General features: G+C 46.2%; 1 protein-coding gene across 1 annotated transcript; it reads right to left on the minus strand.

Annotated features, from left to right (window-relative positions):
- CCDC51 (coiled-coil domain containing 51) lies at nucleotides 1-27,501 on the minus strand. The gene is made up of 4 exons (XM_086939395.1): nucleotides 27,325-27,501; nucleotides 20,749-21,078; nucleotides 8,438-8,602; nucleotides 1-796 (listed from the first exon to the last, which is right to left on the minus strand). The coding sequence occupies exons 2-4, from the start codon at nucleotides 21,034-21,036 to the stop codon at nucleotides 56-58; spliced, it is 1,194 nt and encodes a 397-aa protein (XP_086795521.1). The 5' UTR covers nucleotides 21,037-21,078; nucleotides 27,325-27,501; the 3' UTR covers nucleotides 1-55.

Raw genomic sequence — 27,501 nt, forward strand, 5'->3', positions numbered from 1 at the left:
TAATCTAGAAAGCATTTTATTGAACATTACTTTCTAAAGGGGGACACCGTAAGTTCTAGGATCCTCTCATCAGCATGTACAGTGCAGAGACCGTGAAGGCAAAGAATGTGCAAGTCATGGCAGTGGTCAAGCGAAAGTTCCCATTAATCCGGGACTCCAGACTCTGCTTCGTGTCTACCAGCTCCAGCATCACATCGCTCACAGTGCAAGACATGTTTTCTTCCCCTACGAAAATACCTGGGCGAGATGTCTCCACTGGTGTCTTTTCAAATGCAGTCTTCATGTTCTGCACCTCAGAAGACACTTTACTTAAACTTTTTCCAAAGCCGCTCACCTGCTTCTGCAGATTTTCTATGGCTCTATGAATCTCTTCGGAGTAGTTTGTCTGCTTACTTATTTCGACTATACGAGGGTCGTCAGTTGAGGGGATCCCCTCAGCACCGGACCCCATTTGTATCAGGTGCTGTAGCCTCAAAATGGCATTACTGAGGTCCTTTTGCTGATGTCTGTACGTGGTGGCCTGTTCGTGAAGCGCTTCCTGCAAGTTGATTGGTCCTTTTTGCGCTTCCTCAAGTAGCGATTTCAATTCTTTTAGCCGGACCCGATTAATGTATGTTGAGCCCAAGACCCCAATGAGGGTACCTATCACCGAGCCGATGATGGACCAGTTTTTTGTCTTTTCGGCTCGAGTTCGCTCTTTTTCGTGGCTCTCCCTGACGGCAGCTGAAAAGAGGGCAAATTTCTCTCGTTCCGAGTCCTCTGCGTTCGCATATGAAGTTCTGACGCGCTTTTCCTCCTGTGGAAAACACAAGACAAGTTAAAGCAGACATGCGGAAGGGAATGCAAACAATTTAGCTGCAAAATGAAAATGTGTCTACAAAGGACAAACCATCTCTTTGTTTTCACACTTCGAACTAATCACCAAAACAGGTTTTCAATCTGTACAGTAGCACTGAACGTCTAAGCACCGCGCATTTGTAACGGCCAAAATGCCGCAGGATGGTATTTTGACATCAAAGGGTTAACAGTTTAAACTAGAACTAATCTTACCAATGGAATTGAAACTTTGTTCTTGGAGGCAAACACATTTTATGCATTCTGTCCTTGTATGCCATTTAACTGTCAGACAATCCACCTGCTCAATTAAAGTGCATTTAGGAATATGCTCAGATTGACAAACGATGCCCACGCCTGAGCCCCAACCTATGCATGGCATTTAAACTGCGACAAATGGCAAAAAAGAAATCTCAAGGAAGAACCCGAGAAACGCTATTCGAAATCCGCAGTTCCGTAAGGCGAGCACTGCTGGCCTCCAACCTGTCTGGATAAATGATTAAGCAGGCAGCCACAATCGAATAAACAATAGTCAAAAGCCTTTCACAATAATACAAGAAGCATTTTTGTTATATTTCTAGCGAACAAAGAGAGGTTTGGTTTTATTCACACAGTGCATGTACAATAGATGCTGTGAAAGGCTGACCCTGGGAGGTGGGAGCAGACAAAGGTTTACTCTTGAAGTAGCACAAGCCACATTCATGACTGGAACCAACCTTGGCTGGAATAGAATTGGGTTTATTTACTACCAACAATGAAGTCACTTTCTAAAAACAAAGGCAAGGGTGCCCTATTTCTGAGGAAACGTGTGCCTTAAATATTCAAGCGACCTTGCACACGTATATCACACTCTGAACGGATATATTACAAAATCAGATTAGGATATTGTGTTTATATGAACCTGAAGTGGTCCTCGCTTTTAACATGCATGCTACGTTTCATGATTCCAATAGGCCTAGGAGACATTTTACTAGTGGAAGTACATCAGCATACTTCCTGCACCTCGCTATAAAGCACAGTCATGAGAAGATTTTGCAGGCCATCCTTTTTATTTAGTTTTGTTAAAGTAACAGTTTCTGTCACATGTTTCTGCCCCACAGTTTTATACTGAGAGAGAAGTGAACATGAGCCATTTTATGAAATTACAACAGCCAGTTTATTATGAGCTGGGTGTTTTGCAAAGTTTACATTAATCGTTACTTTTAGGTCTCCCGAAGTGTTGTGTTTGATTTTAACACTGTCAAGTGGGAAAACTACTCGACAAAGGAGAGCGTTGGATCAGACCCCACAATCGAGCCAAGGAAGAACTGAATGTTCTCAGGGGATCTAGGGTGCAACAGGTCCCACCACTATACCTGGGGAACTGGCAAAGCTGCCTGAGCATTCTGAAACGAACTTCTATGTAAAATCTCACTGCGCTTACAGTCTGTTTGCTTGCTTACTCTGCCTGGCCTGTATTGTTTGAGGACCAAGGAACTGTTAAAAACAGCACACAAATGTTGTCCGGGTCGGCAACAATTATGAAAATAATTGATTAGTAGGTAGGATTGAGAGATGTCCCATGAAAATAAGTGTGTGAATCATTGGCCTAGAGAAAGTGGGCTCTAAAATAGTAAAATAACAGGAAAGACGGGCAGGAGTGCCAAGATCCGAAAAACAGAACAGAACTCTGAAGATGAACAAGTGAGAGAACAAGACCCTCTGATCCAGCACCTTCACGAGCCCAGCTGGGTGTTGACTGAAGGGGAAAACCACACAAACGCAAGGGGTTCTCTGAGTCTGAGAGCACAATGCCTTCACAGGCGACAGCGTCCTCACCTCACCCCATATATAAAAACACCTAAATGTTGACACCAGGGAGGGGGCATTATACGAAATCACGCGACTTGGATTCCAGATAAGCTTGGGAAATGTAATTTTACGGCAAAAACAGGGAATGCAAGAGAGATTATTTTTGACGACTGTAAACCAATGATATACACAGCTGCAATACTCATTAAGTTTAATTTTAGGGAAAAAAAATCAACAAATCAGATAATTAAAAAAAGTTTACCATACCTTCTCAGCCCCCTATGGAATCAGGAACAAGAAATATAACTGAGGGAACTCTCTTCTGTTTCATTCTCTACCGCCCTCCAAGGGATGAGTTTCCGGTCATAAGGCCTGCGGACCCTTCTTTTTGTTAACCATGTGAAATGTGAAGAACAGTGATGGTGGCCAGAAAATCAAATCACGAAGAGTCCCCACCGAAAGGAACTCCTGCCCATGACGTGCGCTATCAGTACGATAAAGACATGAGCAGGTATTCTTACAAGAGTGGGTGGGACTCACTAAAGAGGATGGGAAGAAGTCTTTTCATGAACATGAAATCGCTGACAGAGAAAGATGAGCAAACCTGAAGAAGAAACTGAAGGATCCAAAGAATGAAACAGATGCCCAGCAATGACCACTCTTCCTCCAATGGCATGAGGAGGCGCACAAACGCAAGTATCAATTCCAAGCCAGAGGGATGAAAAACACCCAGGGGAAACTAGAGTACCAAATGAGTCACCTTAGGAACAGAGTTAGGGCTTGTGCTCCACCTCCTCTATATGTATCCCCCATGATCAGTAAACCACAGGTAAAGGAAAAGGAAAATGAGGAACCAAGAAAGATGGCTTTGCTGGATATGTTCCCCTTGCCAGCTGAAGAAGCTGGGGGTGAAGCTGTTGATAAACCCGGGAAAAAGTAGCGCCTGAGAGACCACTGGAGACTGGAGCACAAGGAGGTAACGTAGAAGCGAGCACTGTAATACAAATGATTGGCAGTAAAGTCCCAGGTAGAGGGTACGAGTGTCTAGACATGAGGCAGTTTCCACTACTGTGGATCGATCCAGGGTGCACATATGAACTGTTACAGAACATAGGAAGAGGTGTGGCGCCGCGGCCAGGGCGTCTGACTCCGGAATCTGGGGATTGCGGTTCGTTCCCCGGTGCCGGCGGCAGATTAGCCTAGCACCATGTGACTCTGGGCAATAGCTTGCTTAATCTTCCCGACGGCCCCCAGCGCCTAGAGACCCTTACGGGTGGCCCATTACCATGTCCCCCCCATCCAGTTCATCCCAAGTAGCTAAGAACCTTGGGGTTAAGATGGACAAGGGTCTGACGTTGAGATCCCAGATCCTAGGGGTGACGGGTACATGTTTTGGCCTCTTGAAGATGCTGCGGAGGTTTTTACCTCTCATGTCTGAGGAACATAGGAAGCTGACTGTGCAGGCTCTGATCGGTTCTAGGTTGGACTATTCCAACGCCCTTTACCTGGGCCTGCCAGAGTATCTGCTGCAGCGGCTTCAAGTGGTACAGAACGCGGCCGCGAGGGCCATTTATGGCCTTAATAGGCGAGCCAGTGTTGCTGGCCTACTGCACACTCTACATTGGCTCCCTATTCGCAAACGGATCGCTTTTAAGGCACTAACCCTGGCCTATAAGGCTTTCCATGCGCTGGGAGCCAAGTATCTTCAAAGGAGACTCGCCTTTTATCATCCGGCCCGCTCTCTTAGATCAGAATCTCTATCTCTGGCTGTGGTGCCACGTGTCAAGAGAGCTCGCATTGGTGGCCGCTCCTTTGGACTGCTGGCGCCAAGGCTGTGGAACACTCTGCCGTTGACACTCCGCGAAGCCACTAGTCTACTTGCCTTCAGGAAAGGCCTTAAAACATGGCTGTTTGCCCTCTAGGCCGCTTCATTTCTTTTCCCACTTCGAGTTTGTTTCTTCCTGCTTTTATTATGGTGTTATGTTACTCGGTTGTAGGTCTATTTAGTAAAGCGCCGGGACACTCTTTTTGAGTAGCCGTGCGCTATATAAGAAAATAAATAACATAACATAACATAACATTGTTTGCGCTTTACAAATGTGGATTATCATTATAGGAACCACCCAGGACACAGCCTCGCCATTACCGTAGAAAGTTTAAGACAAACCACTGAACGATCTAGAAGACATTTCCCATCTACCCCACTCAAGTGACCCTGACGATGAGGACTATTCCTCATCTGCTCTTTTTCACTTGTGGGACTACAAGGCGGGAGGGGGTATGGGGGGAGAAGTAGCAGGGGGACCCCTCTGCTTATATGAGCATTAAAAAACATTCTTCAATGTTAGAGGGAACCCTCCTCACGGCCGAGAGCAGCTGGAGAGAGTGCTCAAAGTATACAGCCCAACTTGGGAAGACATGTATCACCTACTGCAGACGTGAATCTGGTAAAAGCTGCCCGGACTAAGATCTCAAACTGTTAAATAAGGGTGGAGCACCAGCTGACTGTATGGGTAGACCCAAGGATGTGTTTGAAAGGTACTGTAGCATATACCTTGTCCAAGAGAGATGGCTCAAGAAGCTGTAGGGGGTGCTTTTTCACACAGATGGTTACTGAATATTTGAAAGCAGAGGATGACCATCTGTATTGAATGTCAGACAAAGAAGCTGCCTGAATTAGGGACAGTCGCGAACAACTGCACGGCCTCTCATGAACGAAAAATAGAATGTTGAAGCAAACTTGATCTATTTGAAGCTGCAAAGCATGCAGGGAACAGTCAACGGGACATAGAGTCCCACCAAGGGGAGAGGGAAGGACGGGACAAGGAGGTGGGAGGGGGAATGAAAGGGAAAGGGTGAGGCTCTGGGAGTGGGAGATTCATGTTTTATTTGCGACCAGCAAGGACACTGGAAACAAGATTGTTCCAATACTGCATCTAGGGTACAAGGTATCACAAAATTGAATTTTATAAAAACACAAAATTCTTGCACGGAGTTTTAGGACAACCCGAGGGGTTCCTACTGTGTCATGAATACTTTAATGAAAGTAGATCAAACGGACGCCAGTGTAAATGGTCTCACTAAAGCTAGGGATGTTACCAGTCTTATTGACACAGGTGTTAGTTGCTCAGCTATAAAACCTCTGAATTCCCCACTTTACCCCTCTCAGGCATATCCCTAGATGCTGTTGGCAATTTTAAGCAACACGTTCCCCACCATATTTCTGACCCCATGTCCATCTCCATTTGCGATAAACATGACATTTTGCTTTACCCAACCTCCCCAGCTAACCTATGAGCGAGAGATATTTTCTTCAAATTAAACTAGACTGTGTTTTGTGGTCTGGAAGGTGTGTTCCAAAATATACTGCATAAGCAAGAAAATGTAGTGCTTAAACTACTGTGTGAGAGCACAAACTGCCAAAATGACGTGAATAACTCAGCCACGTCTCCCGATTTAACTGAAATGCTTTCATAGGTTTCACCCACGCCGTGATCCATAGGGGCAAGTGATGTGGGGTGGACATCATCAAAAGAACCAGTAAAGATCGGAGTTGGTCCTCTGAAGATTTGCCCAAGATCTCAAGGAGATTAATAATGAGATTATCCCAAACTTTCCTGTGGTCCCCAACGCTTCCAGCATCCTTTCTTGCATCCATGCAGACACCCAATGATGTAGAGTGGCTGATCTCTGTTCGGTTTTCTTTTCCATCTCCATGCATGAAGGGACTCAACATCTCTTATTCTCATTTCATGGTCCTCATGACTTCTTCTAGGATTCAGAGTTCTCTTCAATCTCTTTGCAAGACCTGAAGAAAGATCTGGACATGTTGGGCTTTCCCTGGGGTTCCACTTTAGATCAATGTTGAGAATTTACATTTGGCATCTGTTATCCTAGATTACGGTTAGTTATACTCCATCTACCTCCTCACCAAATTGACTAATAAAGGGCATAAGGTCTCAAGGGACACGTTGCAGTTCTGCCTCCCCACATTGCAATACTTTGGGTATGAACTTTCTGCTGGTAAACGTCATCTGTCCTCTGATCAAGCTGAAGCCATTTGTTAATTGCCCCTCTCCATAACGGTCTCCCAGTACGTACTTTTCTTGGCATGGTTGGGCATTGCAGACAGTGGGTTATGCTCTGCTGGGCATTGCAGACAGAGGGTTATGCTCTGTTGAGCATTGCAGACAGTGGGTTATGCTTTATGTCGAACTGGCAAAGCTCTTACAAGATTACATCAGAAGCGATACCCCTGAATCCTTGCAGTGATCTACTGAAATCAAAAATACCTCTGTAAAGAATAAACAAGCATAACATCGGCCCTCCTTTAGGAACCCCTATGCCAAACCTTTTACTTTGTACCGTCATGAACGTAACAGATTTGCGCTTGGAGTGTTAGTTCAGAGTACGGCAGATCAGAACACACCCATAGCCTAATATTCTTCAACTAGACCCAATCAGGGCTGGGCTCCCACCATGTTTACGGTCTGTAGTTGCTGCTGCAAATCTTGCTCAAGTATCTGAACGCTTTGTGTTGAGTCCTGTCTCAACTGTTGCTGTCCTGCATTCTGTGATTGTGCTTCTCCTTGAGATGAAAACTCCAACACCTCTCTAGGGCCCAATTACGCTGGTATGAAACGTTACTGTTGTCTTTCCAGATCACCCCGATCCGGTGCCTAGCCCTGAACCCTGCACAGTTAATAATGGTGAGGAGAGGGTAGCCCTACAACTATATTCTCATAACATCTCATGGGACCAAACCCGGTGTTGATTTCGAGCGTGCCTATTCCTAACTGTGAATTCATGTATTTTGTTGTTGTATCATGTCTCAGGAATCATGATGGTGCCTAATTGTTGGTTATGCAGTCTTTACTATGTATCAAATTGTGCAAAGTTGCAGTTCGTCAAATGTGAAACCTGTTCACCGATGTGAGGGTCGCTGCTCTCACCAGAGCTTGCCTCCTAACCAAAGATTGAGCCTGTGTCTCAGGAATCAAAGTCTGCACCAGGGGTGATGCATGACTTTGGGCTCATCTGGATGAGGAGTGGACTCTTAATGTCTGCCGGAACCTCTGTCAAGCATAAGGAAGCGCACAAGCTTCAGAAGGGGCAAGCATGCAATGTCTGTGGCTCATGGACAAGGCTGGGTGGATGTTTTGGGCATAGGGGAAAGATATTTTTAATTATCAGTATCAAATTTTTGGTTGCTTTATATAAGATAATTAAATTATTGTGCATCATCCTACATACGTATGCAAATGATGGTACTGGTATATTCAGCAGCATCCCGCTCGATATCAGAACGAGTGGCTGGCAGTGTCCGTTGCACAAATATGCCACGCCAGGCGTGCGTAGAAAGTGCTTAAGTGCAGCATGTGTGCACACAAACATGCATGTGTGTGAAGTAGATGCAGGTGCATGTGAAGAGACGCTGCTTAATGACTGCGTTGTATGATTATTACAAACTAGTGGCAGAGCACGTTAACTTGATGCGCGTATGCCGAGAGTATGCTCGATGAACTTTAATTACAAAATGTGCACCGAGAAAGGTAAAGCCTGTAAAGTGTCCATCCATTCAGCAGGTGTACAGTCAACTTATGGACATTATCATACAGCGACACAATAACTCAAACCACCTTCCATTCATACTGAACCTGCCATGATTTCCGACTACATGATGTGCTGTAATTACCACCAGCTTCAAGTTAATACGGATGTTTGTGGGATATTTTAAAATATGGTAATCCCCAAGAATAAAGGTCTATCAAAGCATTGATGAAAGCAACACATCTTGGCCTTCGCCCTTTACCTGCAACAGTTTGTGTTCCTGGGTTGCCAGCTCCAAGAAGTGGACATCTTCCCTGGGTACCCTCTCGAGCTGACCCCGAAGCTCCTTCAGTTTTTCTTGTTGGAACTCAACAACATCACGAATGTCTCGAACAAGAGCTCGGGCCACCATGAAGGCTTTCTCGGCCTGAAAACGTAAAAAAGGAACGTGAGGTGGATGAAACGGAAGAGAAAATAATTCAAAGGACATGTATGTATGTTGTATGCAGCATTATTCTTCAGACTAACAAATATGAGCATGTTCCCAGGGGTAAGCTCACATACAATGGTTGCCAGGCCAAGAAGCATCATTCAGTTCTGCAGCTTTCGGCCTTCCCGTCTGATGGGCAATTCATGTCAACTGATCATTGGGTCCTGATAAAAATGAATTCTTCTTCAAACCAATCAGAGGCTCAAACAAAATGTGTGCTTGGATGAGTTACTGAATCAACGATAACCACAACCAATAAATGCTACATAACTCAAACAAATTGCACAGATTAATACACCTACTGGGTTGTAAACAAATATTAGGACCACAACATTCTACTTAACAGTCACTGGAATATGTGCATCTGGCAAAAGTAACAACCTTGCTTGCTAGGGGTAATAAAAGCAAAACTGAATCCAATACACAAATGGTCTTTGTTCACATTAAATTGAGAACTGCAACTGTTAATATCCTGGGAAAGGAAGGGAGGACATGAGCATATTTGGTATAAAACCAGACCAGTGGGACCAGGAACGGTTCTCGCTTTTGTTAGTACACGCCTGGCCATACAAGTCTCATCCTTTCAATTGCTGTTCCGCAAGACGTTGGCTGGTTGAATCAGTTCCACAGCGTGGTAACACTTATCTGAGTTGAATTACAGGTTCCAGCTTTGTACACACCTTCATAACTCCTAATTAACAGTTTGCCTGTGTACGCATCTTGATGTATGTGCTTTTCTTCAGTTGCATATAAACCACAAGTATTTGAATATAACAAGTTTATTAGACTTGTCCTGAGTCCAAGAAAAAAGGTTAAAGGGTAACTATAACTCACGCCCTTGCCATGTGTTGTCTCATCAGCAAACACTGCAGGTATTTTTCAATGGAATAGAACATGTGATGAGTAATGGAATAAGCGGGACAATTAGCAGTACATGGTGAGGTTGCGAGTTATAGTTACCTTAGGGCATGAGTTATAGTTACTACATATAACTAGACCTAGTGAATGTTTGTGGTTTTGGAGCTTAAACCGTTACATTGTCACTGACATTTTCATCCAACTTTAACCTTTGGTTTTTTTTCAATGAATTTCTAGCAGTTTTTTTTTTACGTAAAGTAATCTTTTACTACCATACGTAAAGCCAAACCCTGCCGCTTATAGCCTTCGGGCGTGTGGTGGGGGGTTGATGTGGGGCCTGGCTTGTGGGCAAGCAATGCATCCAACTTCCAGCAAGCAGCCAACCACTTGCCGCACAGGCCTTTGGTCATGCACGGCTGTGGATTTGCCAACTCCATGTTGTAGTTACATTTTGCAAACTTCTTATTTTTCTAGGAGTTCATGCAATCTTCAGTGGCAACATGAAGCTAAACTGATCAGCAGAGTTATAAAACTTTGCCGACAACGCAGGCCAATGTGAACTTTAGCCACAAGTAAGTGTGTATATTCTTAAGAATTTGTGTGATTTAATCATTTTCCTGGTGCCTGTAACAGTTTAGCTGCAGAGAGAACTGCATGAAAGGATGCAATAATGAAATGTTAACATCACAGTAAGTCTACAAAATGCTCAGCCGCATACTGATCTCATTAGTCCTGAAGAGACAGTCATCGCTGATGTTAAAAATTAGCCTGCAAACAATTTCGATTACACCCGAGTAATCGGAGTAATTTGGTATTCCTTGTTACTCTATGACATGGAATTACTGTTAATTCCACCTTTACTCCTGCTCACGTATCGAAGACTACTTTAGGGGGGTAAAATCTTGCCGCAAGAGAACTTTGATCAAACACGAGCGCCCGCAGGTGTTTAAGTGTTCTGCTGCATTCAGCGCTGTCTCTTAGAGCAAAATGCATCCTCGCGCCCATTTTGAATGAGAAGGAGCATTTTGCAAAAGAAAATAGGATTAAAAACTTTGCCGGTAGTAAGTTGGGGAAATCTTACACCAAAAGCACATTTAGCGAGTTTCGAGCAGATGCTTGCGCTCGCTATTCATGTTCCGTTACGTTTAGATCTATTTCTTAGCACAAAATGCATCCTCGCATCTATTTTGTCCGCTAGAGGAAATTGTTTTGCTTAGAAATGGCGCTGAACGGAAAATTACTCCTCTCGCATAATTCAAGCATGATCTTGCTTACTTCTTAGGTAATTCAGCATGTTCACACTACACTGAATTACACGAGTTAAGCCCACTACTAGTTAAAAATAATTTTCTCCTTTATCAAGTTTGAGCTGTGTTAGTTCATCCAACTTACAGAAACCAACTTGCTTTTCTGGCCAGAAAGTAGTCCCCCTTCAGAACACTACTTATAAGGAAGAAACATACAACATCATTTACCCAAACCCTCACACGCAATCAGTGTACGAAGAGAACACATATGTAAAGGACTTGGCCAGCTCACTTGTTTTGTTCTGTTTCCTCAATTGGAAGAGTAGGTTCTGTCAGATGTTCGTGTCACCGTGTTAGGGTAGGTTCTGTCAGAAGTCCGCGTCACGGTGTTAGGGTAGGTTCCATTATATGTCTGTAACTATGTGTTTCTACTCCAACCTCTAGAGCTTACAACAGTTTCAGAGGGAGTGTTGCAAGAGTGTGCAGAGGGCAGGGCAATCAATGGAAACTCTCCATCATAGAAATACCTTGGTGGAGGAAAGGTCACCTATGAATTCTCCTATAGATTTAGCATTTCTTCAAGAAATGTAAGGTCTTTCCATTTCCACCCAGCTCTAAATCATGGTCTTAGTGCTGTGGTTAAAGCCTCTCGCGAAAGAATAGCACTCTAGGCCCAACATCTATACGAGACCAGAATGAACCACCCTGTGCTAGAGTATCGTCATCTCTGAGAACTGGAAGCACTTGGAAACAGATTTCTTCCTTTTTAGTTACTAAGTAAAAAACATTAAAGAATAAAAATAAAACATTTAGGAAATCATCAACTGAAAAAAGCACATGAAAGTGAGGAGTTTAGAGCTTCAGGAAGCTAGTAAAGTCCAGATCTCAAAATGAATTCACAGAACCCACCACAGTGATAACTCTATTGGGCATTTCAAATCGTTACATGGCACTTGCCCAGAATTTATCTCCAATATCATTCAGAGATGCACACGTACCCGTAACCTGCGATCAGCCCACACAAACAAGTTGTTCACCCCGCACTATAAATCAAAGCGATTAGGTGGCAGCAGATTTGGGGTACTGGCCCCTCGGTTCTGGAATGCCTTGCCTCTGGACATCAGATCCTGCACAGATCTCCTGAGATTCAGGAAACTCCTCAAAACATGGTTGTTTATCCAGGCATATGATTAACCTAAAACATGGCTGTTTATTCATACATCTGATTAACTATCCAGGACTCTGGCCACTCCTATAGTTAGTGCCACGAAACTAATCGTGTACATGCGCTTTATAAGTAATTTTTACATAACATAGCATTTGATGTTGGATTCCTGAAGGTAGATCTATGCAATTTCAACCTCTATCCCTGTTACGCAGGTTTGTTTGCAATCTGATAAACACATATCGGCTAAAAGTGCAGACTCAACAGCGTCTAACCACATTATTGGTTTCACGCTCTCAGGAAGTGATGCTGAAATAACATTGGGTTTATCTAAAAGGATTTCTGTGTAAATGAACAACCTTTGAAAAGAAAGGAACAATAGAGAAGAGGGCAAAAGAAAGACTGGATTAAACTGTCTAAGTTCAAAGCAGGACCGACCACGACTGTATACGTATGAATGTGCTGTTGTGTACGCCACTTAAACATACAACTGGGATTACCACTGGATGCTTATGGTGTACATCGCTATACACGTGTGCATACCCTTCTAGCATCATGCGTTTCCCCCAAAAATATCACCAATTTAATTTAAATGAGGATGCCATGTGCAAGGACAGAGCTCTAGAAAACACATTGAGCAGAACTCGAATAGGTGGTCTTGCCTTGAGAATCTTTTAATTGAAGTTCAATGAGTTAAAATGCACAAAAGTATCCATTGGAGGACTGACCACAAAGCTTTAAGAATACCTGAGCCTAATCAAAGAACCTGCGCTTTAAGAAGCGCCTGAAACCCATGCATATGGAGGTAGGCTGCCAATAAACGACATGGCACTCAGTTGCCCTCTAACTGGAAGTCAGTGGCCCGGCCATGCCAAAGACGGCGGGATAACTGCAAGAGCGGGTGGTCACTTCTAATCACAAAGATGTTTGTGAATTGAACTCCATCCCGTTCTTTCTGCCTACCCCTTCCGTTAGACATGTTATACCAAATATCCTCAGGGCTTCTATGCAGCTAAAAAGACATCTTGCTTTGTTGAACAAACAACATGATTAAGAGCATGAGATGCGCCCTTTATACCAAACAAGGGACTGGAGCAGATTCTCTGTAATGACTGCCACCATCACAAAGGCTTCCAGCTGTTAACGACAGCCTTGCTTTCTGAGCGGATCTGCCGTCTCCTGTTCGCTTTCCTCGCACATGGGGGACACATATTCCAACAGCTCAGACCAAAGGTGGAGGTGTGGATAGTTTTAGTAGAAGACAAGGGACAGCGCGCATTTTCATTGAAGCTGAAAAACTAGGTGCATCGCTCACGTGCCCGACAAATACTGCAGTTAGGAGAACAGTAACATGAATAGTTCCGGCAAACTTCGCACACAAGATAAGCATATGGTTTGGACCATAAAGTATGAATCTTTATTATGCTTTCTGCCCCTGAAGAGGCACTGAAGTGCTTTGTGAACTGGTAGCAGGCTACTTGTGAGAGCACAAGGTTAGTGATTTAGTCAGGCACAAGGGTTACACTTGGTCATGCATAATGCATCTCATGCAAATTAATTGTGCAATTCCTGATTTGAGAAGGTTATTGTTGTGTATTTTGAGTTACACAGAATGCTTCACACCATTAGCACATTGTATAGTAGTGTTGTTAATATAGCATGAGATTTCTACCTCCTGACAAGGGCCAAGTTGATCGAGCACTTGACAAACGGGCAGTACACAACTCCTTGTGATACTTGCAACATTATTAACATTAGTCCTGCAAACTGAATTAAAAAAAATATCAAGTCGCGAATCACACAGTTGCCACAGTTTGGAATGTGATGCAATTTGGTATGTAAAGTCATCATAAACTGACATGCAATCTCTCATATGAAAAACACCCAAAGTGGAACTCTCCTTAACATGGGTGGCTACTAAAACCATATCCAAGCCATGACACAGACACCAGTTGGTGACTGCTGATGTACAGTTGTGCGGCTATCCTACGCGCTCGCCCTCATACAAAGAGGTCTGTTGCTTTGGGCCCAACCACCAGTGTTTGTGCATAAAAGTGGACCTGTGAGCCAGTTATGCAAGATCACTTCTCTATTGCAAGTACACCAGTACCCATAAAAAAGGACTGAACCAGGGATATGAAATTTGCCAGTGCCCTGAAGAATTTGGGACTATACTCCAGGACTGACAAAAAAAACATGCTTTTTTTTTGGAAGAAGACTGTTCACTGAGGTGAGAACCGTCACTCTCTGAATGAGATGCTTGGCTCAGTGGCTATGAACTGATCTCATGAGGGCCGCTGCATGGCCAGGAGACGCCATCAAAGATTAGAATACAATAGCCAGCCAGTTGCATGAAGGATGCTTCATGATTAAAAACTAAATCTGTTACTCTCAACATTATTTCAATGCAAGAGAGAAACCCATCCTGCAATAAGCACACAAGAGGGAGAGGCAAGAGCAGATTGGGTCTTGAAGTGCAGACTACTCCCGATCACAGGTATCACTGAGGCGATCGTTTGGTGTTCACACCACTGGCTTTCCCACATTTACCCAATCGGTCACACGCATTATCAGAGAGTGACATATGCACTGGGAAGCTTATGTTCTGCCCCTTCTTGGGGGTGACTTGAAGCAAACTACGAGCCTCCCAGAAGCCAGAGCCCGTCCCCCATAGAGGGAGGCACACGAGACGACTGTGTCCTAAGGAATTTGAATTTCATATGTATATAGAGCTATCTAAAATCCATAAAAGATATTTCTAACTCAGGGAAACCCATAATTTCAGGGTGCTGGTCAATCTAAAATGCTGCATCTTAATATAAATATCATTTTCTAAAGCCATTTGTGCTGAAAACGAAGATCTACGTTGGCAAATTTGAAAATATTCCCATGAACCCGACATCTAGAGTCAGTTTTGACATAGAGTCTCTCCACATCAGGTGTCTCCAGCCAGTCGATAGCTAAACACTTTCAGAGTAGGTCACAACCTTGAGCTCATTTTCAAATAAGCACAGGCTCACATTTTCCTTTCAAACTCAAGGGAAGGTTGTTCTCATTTTGCATTATCATGATCAGGCTGCAGACAGCAGGTTCTGATGACGAGCAGTGCTCAGTCAGATGTATGACACAGGCCTCGGCAAATAAGTGAACAACTGAAGCAATTCGGTGTTTATTTAATAACTCTTTAGAAAAAAAGTTCTTGCCAACTCGATAGTGGAGTATGAGAAATAAATGATGTTTTTGAATTCTTTTAAATGGGAGAAATTTAAAGTGCAGATACATTTTCCTCATTCTGAAGATTATTTTGCAGAAGATTTTTCTGCACTTTAAATTTCTACCATTTAAAAAAATGTTTCTATGTTTGTGTTATACATGTAACGGTGCCACAAGTACATACGACACAGGCTATCAATCACTCATACACATATATCCCATTCATACACTCACATGTTCATACATCCCCAAAGACCACACTCTCACTGACACACGACAGCTCTGTCCTAGAGTCCCTAGTCAAAGCATTTTTTTCAAAACCGTAGTATCCGGCTCTATGGACTATCAGCCTGATTCATCAAAGACCCGTTTTGCGAGTCTTTAATAGCGATTCATAAGGAATCGCTATTACAGGCTCGCAAAACGGGATTCATGTAGGAATCGCAAAAAAAAAATGTGATTCCTACATATTCCTTATTTGCGATTAGCAAATCGCTAATCGCAAATAAGGAATAACTCCCCATTCATTCCTATGGGCCAAAAGGCCCATAGGAATGAATGGGGAGTATTCCTTATTTGCGATTAGCAATTAGCTAATCGCAAATAAGATAGCGATTTTAAGGGTGCCAGGGGTGTCCAAAGGACACCCTGTAGCACCCCTTAAATGCAAATTTAAACAGGTGTTGCGCACACACATGTCCAAAGGACATGTGTGTATGCAACATGCAACTTAGAAAAATGCTTTTAAAAGCATTTTTCTAAGTTTTCGCTATTTACCATGAGGTTTGACCTCGCGGTAAATAGCGGCCCGAAATAGCGAATTCGCAATTTGAAAATGGATGATGAATTGCATTTAAGGAATCTCAAATAGAGATTCCTTAAATGTAATTCTTCGCAACTTTGCGAATTCGCTATTACCGATTTTTGCATTTGGGATGATGAATCCCAAATGCAAAAATTGCGCTCGCAAAGGGACAGATTCTGAGAATCTGGCCCTTTGCGAGCGCTATTCACCTTCATGAATCTGGCTGATTATCCTTGAAGTCAATGTGATTTTCCCTGATCAGAAGTAGCTCTCACTACAGAAAAGTTGGAGACTCCTACTCTACATGAATAACTCAAGAGGAGGCTTTAGCTTGACAGAGGACATTCTTAATAAAAGAGGCTCCACAGGCCGTACCGAAGGAATCCCTCGTGCAACTAGAGAATATCTGCCTCAAGAAAAGTATTTCATGTTCAAATCAGGCACATAATTGCAAATCAAGAGGATGGCAATGGGAGTAGCTTTGCTCTGGAGATAGTAAATGTCTTTATGGCATAATTTGAGGAGAGATGGATATACAATCCAGTTAACTCATTCAGAAACCACATTACACATGGTATAATATATAGGTGATGTAATCACTCTTTAAAAGGCACCTATCAATCACTGAATGAGTTCTATATAAGGTTAAACCATTGCTCTGTTTATTTGAAATTTACCATGCACTCCGATAAAGAGAAACGACATGTTCTAGGATTGTGGATGAAAAGTAATAACAACCATCTTTCAGTGACTTTATATACTAACCTCACTAATTACTAAATATTTCAAGTTTGTTCTCACTCACTCAAGGAGTACTTCCCATACGGCCGGTTTCTCCAAATACAAAAGAATCGTACACATGAGGAATTCAGGCATTTTGCGCAGCAGACTGATGGGAAGAGTATCGTAAAAAAAAACTTGTCAAGACTGTACATAAACAATTGAGGTACACTCGTATGGGGCGCTTCACGAGCCAAAAAAGATAATAATACTCCCCTGATCTGTGTCATTACCTACAGCCCATGAGCCAATACGGCTATAAAAAAGTATCAGAGAGAAATGGAAATTGCTAAAGAATTTGAATTCGATTTTTGCATTTAAAAAAGGAAAGAATAATCATTGATTTCTTGTGCGAGCTGTACGGCATCTCAACAAAAGTAACTTCTACTTGCAGTCCATGTGTCTGTGGGTCCCGCAGTGCATGTAAGTTAACTGGAAATAAAAAGAGGTCTTAACAGAATCACAATCATACAGGGTTTACTTTTCAACTTTAATACTGAAAATGTCATCTAGTGCCTCACTTACCCAAGTAATTTATATTATACAAGTCTGACAACACAAGTGAAAAAAAGAATTAAACAGCACAGATCAAGAATGCAATGCAGAACATCTGAGGGACCACTAGCCGCACACTATACAGAAAAACATCACACTGATGCTCTCTCGTGGACGGTCATCACTGGGATGGCGCCAGGCTCCAGAGGGGCGCAGTGGAATCCCATCTTGCACGGTGTGAGGCAGAGTTTACTGAAAGATTCAAAACAGCTAGCAATGGCCTGAATGGTCAAGCCAAAGTCTTCAAACTAATGGGCAGATAAATTCCCAGCTAGGGTTCAATTATAGATCTTTTGACACGGAGTACCTGCTCAAACTCTGAAGTCACATGCCAAAAATGTTCTTGATGTCTGAATGTATGAGATAGAGTAAATTACATGTTCCGCATCTGCATATAGGATTTATCCTAGGTTATATTTAGAGTGAGTCGCGTTTTTTAAAAGATGATACTGAAATAAACCAGGCTGTGAAAGGTTAAATGTGTTCGGCAAGGCACACATCACTCCGAGGAGGCCTTGTGGTTGTTTCCCACTTTAAAGACAGTGCAACATGCAATCAGGGAGACACTAAGCTGTTTTTCACGAGTCCATTTCACTGTGCTGTGGTACTAAAATGGAATTTGACGTTTGAACTCCAGTCATAAATGCGTACTGTTGATATAATTAACAAGAATCATTATACCACATTTACTTTCAATGCCATTGCATAAATAAACCTATTTAGCAAACATTAATTTCCAGCTACAGACAAGGGCAAATCAATATTAAACAATTACATTTGATTTCTTTGCGAGTCCCAGACCCAATGCAAAAAATAAGTCTCAGGTGCCCTCACAACAATCAGTTCAAAATCTCCTCTCAAGAGTTTCGATAAACACCTGAACGCTCGTTTGCACCCATGTCTGCAAGGGTGGCCTCAGCTGTCCCTGTTGGTCACTCGCCTCATTTAGGGCAGCACAGTCAATTTAATTGTGCAGTTTCATTAATGTTATTATACTTCTCAACATTACAAAAACGTTTTAAGTCCTGGAATGAATGTGGGCTGTTCGGGCCTACCATTTGCAGCATCTTACTCTTCATGAGACACAATAAGAATGCGAAAAGCAAGGAGCTCCATTTCAAACCAACGCTGACTGGAAGCATGACGGCCTCTAGCGAGGACTCCGCAAGGAGATGCATTATCCTGGACACAGACCATAATTTCCTATTTAGGGTGTATGTGACGTTCACTATTAGAGAAGCATAATCAATCAATCAAAACATTTATAGAGCGCGCTATTCACCTGTGAGGGTCTCAAGGCGCTGAGGCGGTGGGGGGGGGGGGGGGGGGCGGGGGGGGCGCTACTGCTTGAAGAGCCAGGTCTTGAGGATTTTTCCTGAAGGTGAGATGGTCCTAGGTTAGTCGTAGGTGTACGGGGAGGGAGTTCCAAGTCTTCGCTGCCAGGTAGGAGAATGATCTTCCTCCGGTGGTGGTTCTGCGAATCCGTGGGACGGTGACGAGGGCGTGGCTGGTGGAGTGGAGCTGGCGGGTGGGGTGTAGAATGGGAGGCGGCTGTTGAGGTATTCGGGCCCGTGTTGTGGAGCGCCTTGTGTGCGTGGGTGAGGAGCCTGAACGTGATCCTTTTGTTGACGAGGAGCCAAGTCCTGGAATGAATGTGGGCTGTTCGGGCCTACCATTTGCAGCATCTTACTCTTCATGAGACACAATAAGAATGCGAAAAGCAAGGAGCTCCATTTCAAACCAACGCTGACTGGAAGCATGACGGCCTCTAGCGAGGACTCCGCAAGAAGATGCATTATCCTGGACACAGACCATAATTTCCTATTTAGGGTGTATGTGACGTTCACTATTAGAGAAGCATAATCAATCAATCAAAACATTTATAGAGCGCGCTATTCACCTGTGAGGGTCTCAAGGCGCTGAGGCGGGGGGCGGGGGGGGGGGGCGCTACTGCCCGAAGAGCCAGGTCTTGAGGATTTTTCCTGAAGGTGAGATGGTCCTAGGTTAGTCGTAGGTGTACGGGGAGGGAGTTCCAAGTCTTCGCTGCCAGGTAGGAGAATGATCTTCCTCCGGTGGTGGTTCTGCGAATCCGTGGGACGAGGGCGAGGCAGGTGGAGTGGAGCTGGCGGGTGGGGTGTAGAATGGGAGGCGGCTGTTGAAGTATTTGGGCCCGTGTTGTGGAGCGCCTTGTGTGCGTGGGTGAGGAGCCTGAACGTGATCCTTTTTTTGACGAGGAGTCAGTGGAGGTTCCTCAGGTGGGTGGATATGTGGCTGTGGCGAGGGATGTTGAGGATGAGTCACACCGAGGCGTTCTGGATGCGCTGGAGACGATTCTGAAGTTTGGCCGTGGTTCCTGCGTAAAGGGCGTTCCCGTAGTCCAGTCGGCTGGGGACGAGGGCCTGGCTGACTGTTATTCTGGTTTCGGTGGGGATCCATCGGAAGATCTTCCGGAGCATGCGCAGGGTGTTGAAGCATGAAGATGAGAAGGCGTTGACTTGCTTGGTCATCGTGAGGGAGGAGTCCAGGATGAATCCCAGGTTGCGAGCGTGGTTCGTGGGTGTCAGTTGGGTAGTGGTATGACAGGATATGGAGACAAACACAGGGTCAAAAGGGAGGAGAGGGGATTGAACTGAAGGATAGGTTCAATCAGATGACCCTCTTTGTGGGTGGGCCGAGGGGAAATCTCCATGTGTCTGAGGGTTACACGGTCTCCAGCTTATTCGGATAAAAGACTGAAGCTTCCTGGAATGACAACGGTCTTGCCTAATGTCTGAAGGGCTTCCAGAATTCCTGAAATTCTTTGAATATACTAGTGTAACTGTGAGATTGGCAGATAACAGCTCTAATGCTTGAAAAGCCTGGTCAGTTTTATATTTTACTACAACTTGTTCAAATGATAAATAAAATGAGGGATAAACAATGGGGCTGCTGGATTTGCTTAAAGAGATTATGACAAATAACTGCTCATCTCCCCCGACTAGTATCTTGAAAGATGGAAGAAAGGGGGGTGTGGGGGGAAGACACATACCAGTTGATCTTTAGCAATGCAGATCTATGCATCAAGAAGTGGGTGGCTCTCCTGTTCATGTAGGAGTGAGGTGTATGTTTGAGACATATGTCTGTCATTATTGAAATGTGTGAAGTGTTTCTTCCAAAACTAATACGGTGCTCAGTGCAGTGAAACTGGAAGAGGGTGTAGAGCACAAAACTGTGAGCAGCAAGTGTGAAAAGTCTTCTGCATATGATATGCAAAAGTAGCGGAAGGTAAACAGAATGTGGAAAGTACATGCGCATGATTTAGGAAAAAACTATACAAACATTGAATGTTGACAAATTGCCCTTCGTGGGAAGATGAAAATTAGGATAAGCAAGAAGAATACATTCTTCAAGGACTTTAGTAATGTGTGTACCTAGAAGTACAGTCATCAATAGAAAATATTTATTTGTGGAAACTATTTACCTCTGCCACCTTTCCTTGTGCTTCTCGGACTTCAACTAGGCCAACAAATTCTTCATATCTGTCCCACCAACTTTTAGCAGTTGCAGACACTCTTTGCGCAGAGCTGGTGTACAGTACTTTGAGTGTCTCCCTCAATGATGGTGGTCCAATGGAAGCAGCCGCGAGACGCTTCCTTCCATGAAGTTTTGGGTTTCGGGAAGGAAACGTGCTTACTCTAAGTTTAGTCAACGGTTGGCCCACTATTAAAATAGAGTGGGACCGCCTCATGTTTAGACATAGGAGAGCCATGGCTTTTCACTGCATCCAACTGGAAATGTACATCTATGAATCCTGGAGAAAAGAAAACAATATGTAAATATACAAGGATAATGACTGAAAGTCAGAAAAACGTACAAAACAATATAAAGAGTATCCTCCTACACTTTAATAAACAACCTGGAGTACACGAGACCTGTTTTAAACGTAGATAGAGAACCCTAGAATAGAAACAAGAGACTCCACCTTTGGCATGGACCAGGAAGATATGTCTTCAGATTAGTGAGTTTTCCATGAACACTCAGCGACATCTTGCAGGGACCAGATTCCTGGGTGAAGTACTGGACATAAAGGGATTGGGTGGAGCAGGGAAAGTCTCATTTTGTGCTCAACATGGGGTAAACTTGGGGCATTTCAAAGGATTTATGGCCCCTTAAGACTGTCCTTATAACTGATCTGTAGTTCTCACTCTAGTATTTGTGAATTACTCAGTAGTGCCGCCAGAGCCCAACTGGAGTTGTGAATCTAGTGAACTAAAACAGACTAAAGGCACTGAATTGTACAATGCTGCCATTCGTTTTAAACCAGTGCCTTTAGTCTGTTTTTGTTCACTAGATTCACAACTCCAGTTAGGCTCTGGCGGCACTACTGATATAGCTCTTTATCTTTTTATGCTGTTAAACATAAGACAACCAGATATTTCAGCCACCTTTAGAATTATCTCAAGTGACCCCAGCAGGCCCTGCCCAACTGGACCACTGTTAGAAATGGGGTTGCCAATTCTACAGGTGGTAGCATGGAGCAGAGCGGGCAGGCCAAACTTCAGAGGACATGTGTGAAGCATTCACGCAGTACCCACAGACGACGCGCCAGGCACACCACAAAAGAGACACAACACCGCTTCTGGTTGGAAAAAGAATACGTTTTGTATTATCTCCAACCTGCAAAGGTAAAACACAGTAACAGCAGTAATCACAATGGGGCGCCAACTGGCGCCAGAGCAAAGTATACCAGGGGGATTATTTACAAGGAAAAATGGGAGAAGTAAGAAAAAGGGTTAAGGAAGTCCATAAGTGTCCAGCTGAAATAAAAAGAATGTCAGGAAATGCATAAAACATAGGATCAATATTGCAGGGCAAACTCAGACCTTAATCCTTGGCCTCACCTAGAAGTAGGCTGTAGGCGTAAACTAAAGCATTAGACATAAAATACATATTAGGTATGAAGGCATAGCCACGTAACAGGGCATGCATCCGCGTCTCCTGTGAAAAGAAACAGGTGGCACCTGGCATTAACAACTGGCATAGGCCCAAATGTAATATCAGGCCTGGGCTTAAATCCTGAGGCAGGGAACACTTTAGGCACAAAAGCACTTCCATCCAACATGGACCTGTGGGCAACAACATTAGGCGCAAGAGCATCACTCTAGCATGGCCTCTGCCTAGGTAACAACATCCTCCTACACCCCAGGAACCATTTTCTCTTAAAAACCTAGGGTAGTGAGTCCTTCAGAGTGAACTCCACTAGCATTTCTTTGCCATGGTGAAGTCACCTCAGGGGGACTCAGGCAACAGGATGTATCAACACCTGATCCTTCCTAACCACACTTCCTGGGGTCAACTGAGACAGGGCACAGTTCCAAAGTGCCAGGTTCCCAGAACGCAAGCCCCTGTGTCAAAGGGGTCACAGGGCAGGCAGGCTGGGCTACTCCCCTAACCAGGGGTTATCTCAATGGCGGGGCAGTCCTCAACCTTGAAATTCGAGCTCACGCCCAGTCCACAAGCCTTGCAGGGTCCCACGGAACCCACAACAGTCTTTCCAGGGGCGGGGGGGGGCGAACTCAGTCCCTCCGCCCGTCGGCCCAAAACTCCAGTCCTGGGGGCGGACAACAACCCTGTGCCCCGGCACACCCCCAACCCACTGCACAGTTTACTGGAGCCCCCACTCACCAGGCTCCCGGAGCAGTCACCAGGTGTCTTCCAACAGGGGACAGGCACAGATATGTGCCTCGACTGTCCCCTGCTCCTCCAGGACCTTCGCCTCCCAGCATCCGGCTGGCCACAGACTCGGGGCTCCGCTTTCACCGCGGGGGCCCCGGCAGCCCTCCGGCTGGCTCCCGGCGGTTTGCTCGTGTGGGGCCCCGCAACGTCGCCGCGCACTCCTAGCTTCCCTCCTGGACCCCGGGGCTTTCGTCGGCCTCTTCAGGCTGACCGGGCGGCAGCCAATCACTGCGCGGCGGCTGGGGGCGCGGATGGTGACGTCACAAGCGCCCCAGCCTCGTGACACTGGCACTCTCGGCTTCGGGGCCTAGCGCGGCTCTCGCTTCACTCCGGCGGACCTCACCGGGGGCCGCCGCGACAATACCCACAGCAGCGGGGGTCACTCCAATGCCGGGCCGTGGCGGTGAGATCAGCAGCAATAAGGGGAAAGCACCCTCCTCTTAATTATCATTCCTCACATGGCCTATTCAGTGACCTTTACCATGGGGGAGACATCTCAAATTAGGGGGGGGGGGCAAAAAGCGAAATAAAATTGGGGAAAAGGGCCAAGTCCAACAACAACCCTCACCTCTTATGACACCCTCAGTATCATGAAAGCATCCACTCCGGAGCCCCCTTGGATCCCTGCCCTCACCACATCTACAACAGAGCCAGCGTCTCCATCTGCCCCAAACTCTGCTGCACCATCAACTGCTCCGTCAGGTCCGCCACCTTCTCCGAAGACTAGACACATGCAGAGATCAACCCCCTGCTGAAGAAACCCTCTGCCGACCCGACATACCTCAAGAACTACAGACCCATCTCTCTGTTCCCCTTCCCAGCCAAAGTCATTGAGAAGGCCATTAAATCCCAAATCTCTGAGTTCATCGAGACAAACCAAATCCTAGTCTTTTCCGCATTGGGCTTCAAAAGGAACCACAGCACTGAGATCGCACTCCTTGCCGCTACAGATGGCATCAGCGCCCTTCTCAACTGAGGCGAAACTGCAGCCCTCATCCTCCTGGACCTCTCGGCCACACCTGACACAGCCTCCCAACACACTCTCTGCGCAAGACTCCACAATGCCGGTATCCTTGACAACCCACTAGAATGGATCCGCTCATTCCTCACCAGTCGAACACAGACAGTCACACTTCCACCGTTCTACTCAGAACCCACAGAGATCAGCTGTGGAGTGCCTCAGGGCTCCTCCCTGAGCCCCACCCTATTCAACATCTACATGGCACAGCTTGCAGCCATCGTCAGAAACCACAGACTCACCATCGTCTCCTCCGCCAACCCAGCAGATTCTCTCCCTCACAGACGAACCCACAGCCGCCATGAGCAACTTCAACAACAGGACTTCAGGAACTGGCTCTCCGACTGAACCACAGATCCCTCCCCCCCCACACACAGCGCCTTAAGACCCTAACGGGTGAGTAGATGCGCTCTACAAGAAACCGGATTGATTCTCCTTATGCTTCCTTTATACAATTAAGTGCCTCTATTCCCTTCTCTCCTTTCCCCATCTCCTCGTAGAACAGTGGAAGCCAGGGTGGCCGGAACTTTCAACTTAAAAAACAGAACTCACCACAAAAGTAAGAATAGAAGAGTACTGCAGGCTTTGGGCACAGAATGACCTAATTGAGAGCACTCACCAGCATAGAAAACCATGACGATGATGAACTATGGTAGACATTTGGGTATTTTCGTGGTGAAAGTTAAAGGGAAAATTAGATGTAACTATTAAATATGGTATTTGTATTTATACTGCTTCTTGATGACTGCAGCAAATTAATCCTGCACAGGTTCACAGGAAAAATGTCATAATGCTTATGTCTTCTCTCTTTTAAAACTGAGACATGAAGTACATTTAGAGACATCTGCTGGGACAGAAGCTGGTAAAACAGCACTCTTGCTAACTTTGTGACAACTGCATCTTAACACTCCTCCATCCTGAGCATGGTAGCTGGAAGCCAATTAAACAGTCAATATAACAAACACTGCAATCATATGCTAGAGCATTAGCATTGATCCGTATACTCCAATTCAAATACGGCACAATGTTCTCTGGGTGCTGCGCTGATGAGCTTATTCGCTGCTCAAGGTGGCATGGGCTGGAATTGTAAGTTGGAATCCTACCTGCCAACTCACTCTCATTTAACATTTGTTTTCTCAAGAATATTAACCCTCCAAATATACTGCATGCCTTAACAGACTTCGATGAGGTCATTTCTTTACAAACTTCCAATCACTATTCAAAAATGTCCCTCTCCCCATGTGGTTCTAGTGGGCAGGAACCATAGGGAACAATGTTTCCAAACTTGCTGCCTCACTTCTGACCCTACCACCATTGCACTCATCATAGTTCCTGTACTTTTGTATGCACTACAACCTCCATATATGCACCACCCCAAAGCTTTCACCCCCCTCCAAAAAAAGCCAGAGTAGCCTAATCAATACATTGATTAACTTTCCTGCTTACGGTGATAGAACCTGAACAAGGGCCCACTTCTGCAGGGGTACTTGCCAGTTGAACGCATGTCTAAACTTAGTTGCATCCCTTTGTCTATGCTCTCTGAAGCCACTAAGCTAACCCATGGGAAATCCTTCTCCTTATCTGGGGACCCCATCTGTGCAGCCCCCAACCTTAACTTGTTCACACTTGCATCCCAGTAGACAGACAGTACCACCATGGCCAACAAAGTGATGTGGCCCATTCAACCCCTTGGGTCTGACTTCTGTCCCCAATCCAATGAAAATTATTTTTCACAAGAACAGCAACCAACTGAAGCCACTGACAGATGTCAGCATCCAGAGCCAGGTGCCAGGCCATCCTTGAGTCTCTGTCCTCTGTGGTTTCTCAACCTTTCTCCACTCCACCTCCACCAGTTATGGGGTGGTATCCTGCAACAAGGAAGGGCCAACAGGCACACTGGCATGGGGTCTTGTCCACACTGGCAAGGGCCACCACCATCAGACAGGAATGCTTCATGTGGCTCCAGTGCTACCACCAGAGGCCTGGTGAGAAGAGTGCCATGGGAGGGCGTGGGTGGCACTGCAGGGTGGATGCAGGGGGGGTTTATACAGTGACATGGGTGACCAGCCTCAGGCAGGAATTTTTTATGTGGCTCCAGTGCTACCATCAGAGGTCGGTGAGAAGGGTTCTATGGGAGGGCGTGGGTGGCACTGCAGGGTGGATGCAGAGGGGGGTGGCAGTGCAGGGTGGATGCAGAGGGGGGCGTGGTTGGCACTGCAGGGTGGATGCAGAGGGGGGCATGGGTGTCACTGCAGGGTGGATGCAGAGGGGGCGTGGGTGGCACAGCAGGGTGGATGCAGAGGGGGGAGGGGTTGGCACTGCAGGGTGGATGCAGAGGGGGGCATGGGTGGCACTGCAGGGTGGATGCAGAGGGGGGCATGGGTGGCACTGCAGGGTGGATGCAGAGGGGGCCGTGGGTGGCAGTGCAGGGTGGATGCAGAGGGGGGCGTGGGTGGCACTGCAGGGTGGATGAAGAGGGGGAGGGGTTGGCACTGCAGGGTGGATGCAGAGGGGGGCATGGGTGGCACTGCAGGGTGGACGCAGAGGGGGCCGTGGGTGGCACTGCAGGGTGGATGCAGAGAGGGGGCGTGGGTGGCACTGCAGGGTGGATGCAGAGAGGGGGCGTGGGTGGCACTGCAGGGTGGATGCAGAGGGGGCGTGGGTGGCACTGCAGGGTGGATGCAGAGGGGGGTGGGTGGCACTGCAGGGTGGATGCAGCGGGGGCGTGGGTGGTACTGCAGGGTGGATGCAGAGGGTGGCACTGCAGGGTGGATGCAGCAGAGGGTGGCACTGCAGGGTGGATGCAGCGGAGGTGGCACTGCAGGGTGGATGCAGAGGGGGCGTAGGTGGCACTGCAGGGTGGATGCAGAGGGGGTGTGGGTGGCACTGCAGGGTGGCACTGCAGAGGGGGTGTGGGTGGCACTGCAGGGTGGATGCAGAGGGGGTGTGGGTGGCACTGCAGGGTGGGTGCAGAGGGGGGTGTGGGTGGCACTGCAGAGGGGGCGTGGTTCGCACTGCAGGGTGGATGCAGAGGGGGGCGTGGTGGGTGGCACTGCAGGGTGGGTGCAGAGAGGGGCAGCGGTGGCACTGCAGGGTGGATGCAGAGGGGACGTGGGTGGCAGTGCAGGGTGGATGCAGAGGGGGGCGTGGGTGGCACTACAGGGTGGATGCAGAGGGGGGCGTGGGTGGCACTACAGGGTGGATGCAGAGGGGGGCGTGGGTGGCACTGCAGGGTGGATGCAGACTTCAAAGCGAGGGCAGTGCCAGTCACCTTCCACAGAGCCCCATGCCCTGGGGTCTCACCTGGGCAGCGGCTGCACCTGCTCATCTCAAGCATCTGGTTCCAGAGGTGAGAGGGTCCACGGGAGGCCTGGGGGCAACGGGGGCTTCCCACTGACACCTGCTCGAGCTCTTGCCCTACGCTTCCGGGCCGGGGGTCACGTGACCCGCGTCAAGTCATGGCTCCGCCATCTTTGTTGT

This window comes from Lissotriton vulgaris, chromosome 9 (genome assembly GCF_964263255.1).
Source record: "Lissotriton vulgaris chromosome 9, aLisVul1.2, whole genome shotgun sequence".
Taxonomy (NCBI): domain Eukaryota; kingdom Metazoa; phylum Chordata; class Amphibia; order Caudata; family Salamandridae; genus Lissotriton; species Lissotriton vulgaris.

Bases quoted from the DNA above. Each gene is read 5' to 3' on its own strand.
- CCDC51 (XM_086939395.1), bottom strand. From the start codon at position 21,036: ATGGCTCTCCTATGTCTAAACATGAGGCGGTCCCACTCTATTTTAATA. The intron at 8,603-20,748 runs GTAAATAGTTTC...TTACGTTTTCAG, and splicing joins CACAAGGAAAGGTGGCAGAG to GCCGAGAAAGCCTTCATGGT. The intron at 797-8,437 runs GTAAAGGGCGAA...TGTTTTCCACAG, and splicing joins AGGAACACAAACTGTTGCAG to GAGGAAAAGCGCGTCAGAAC.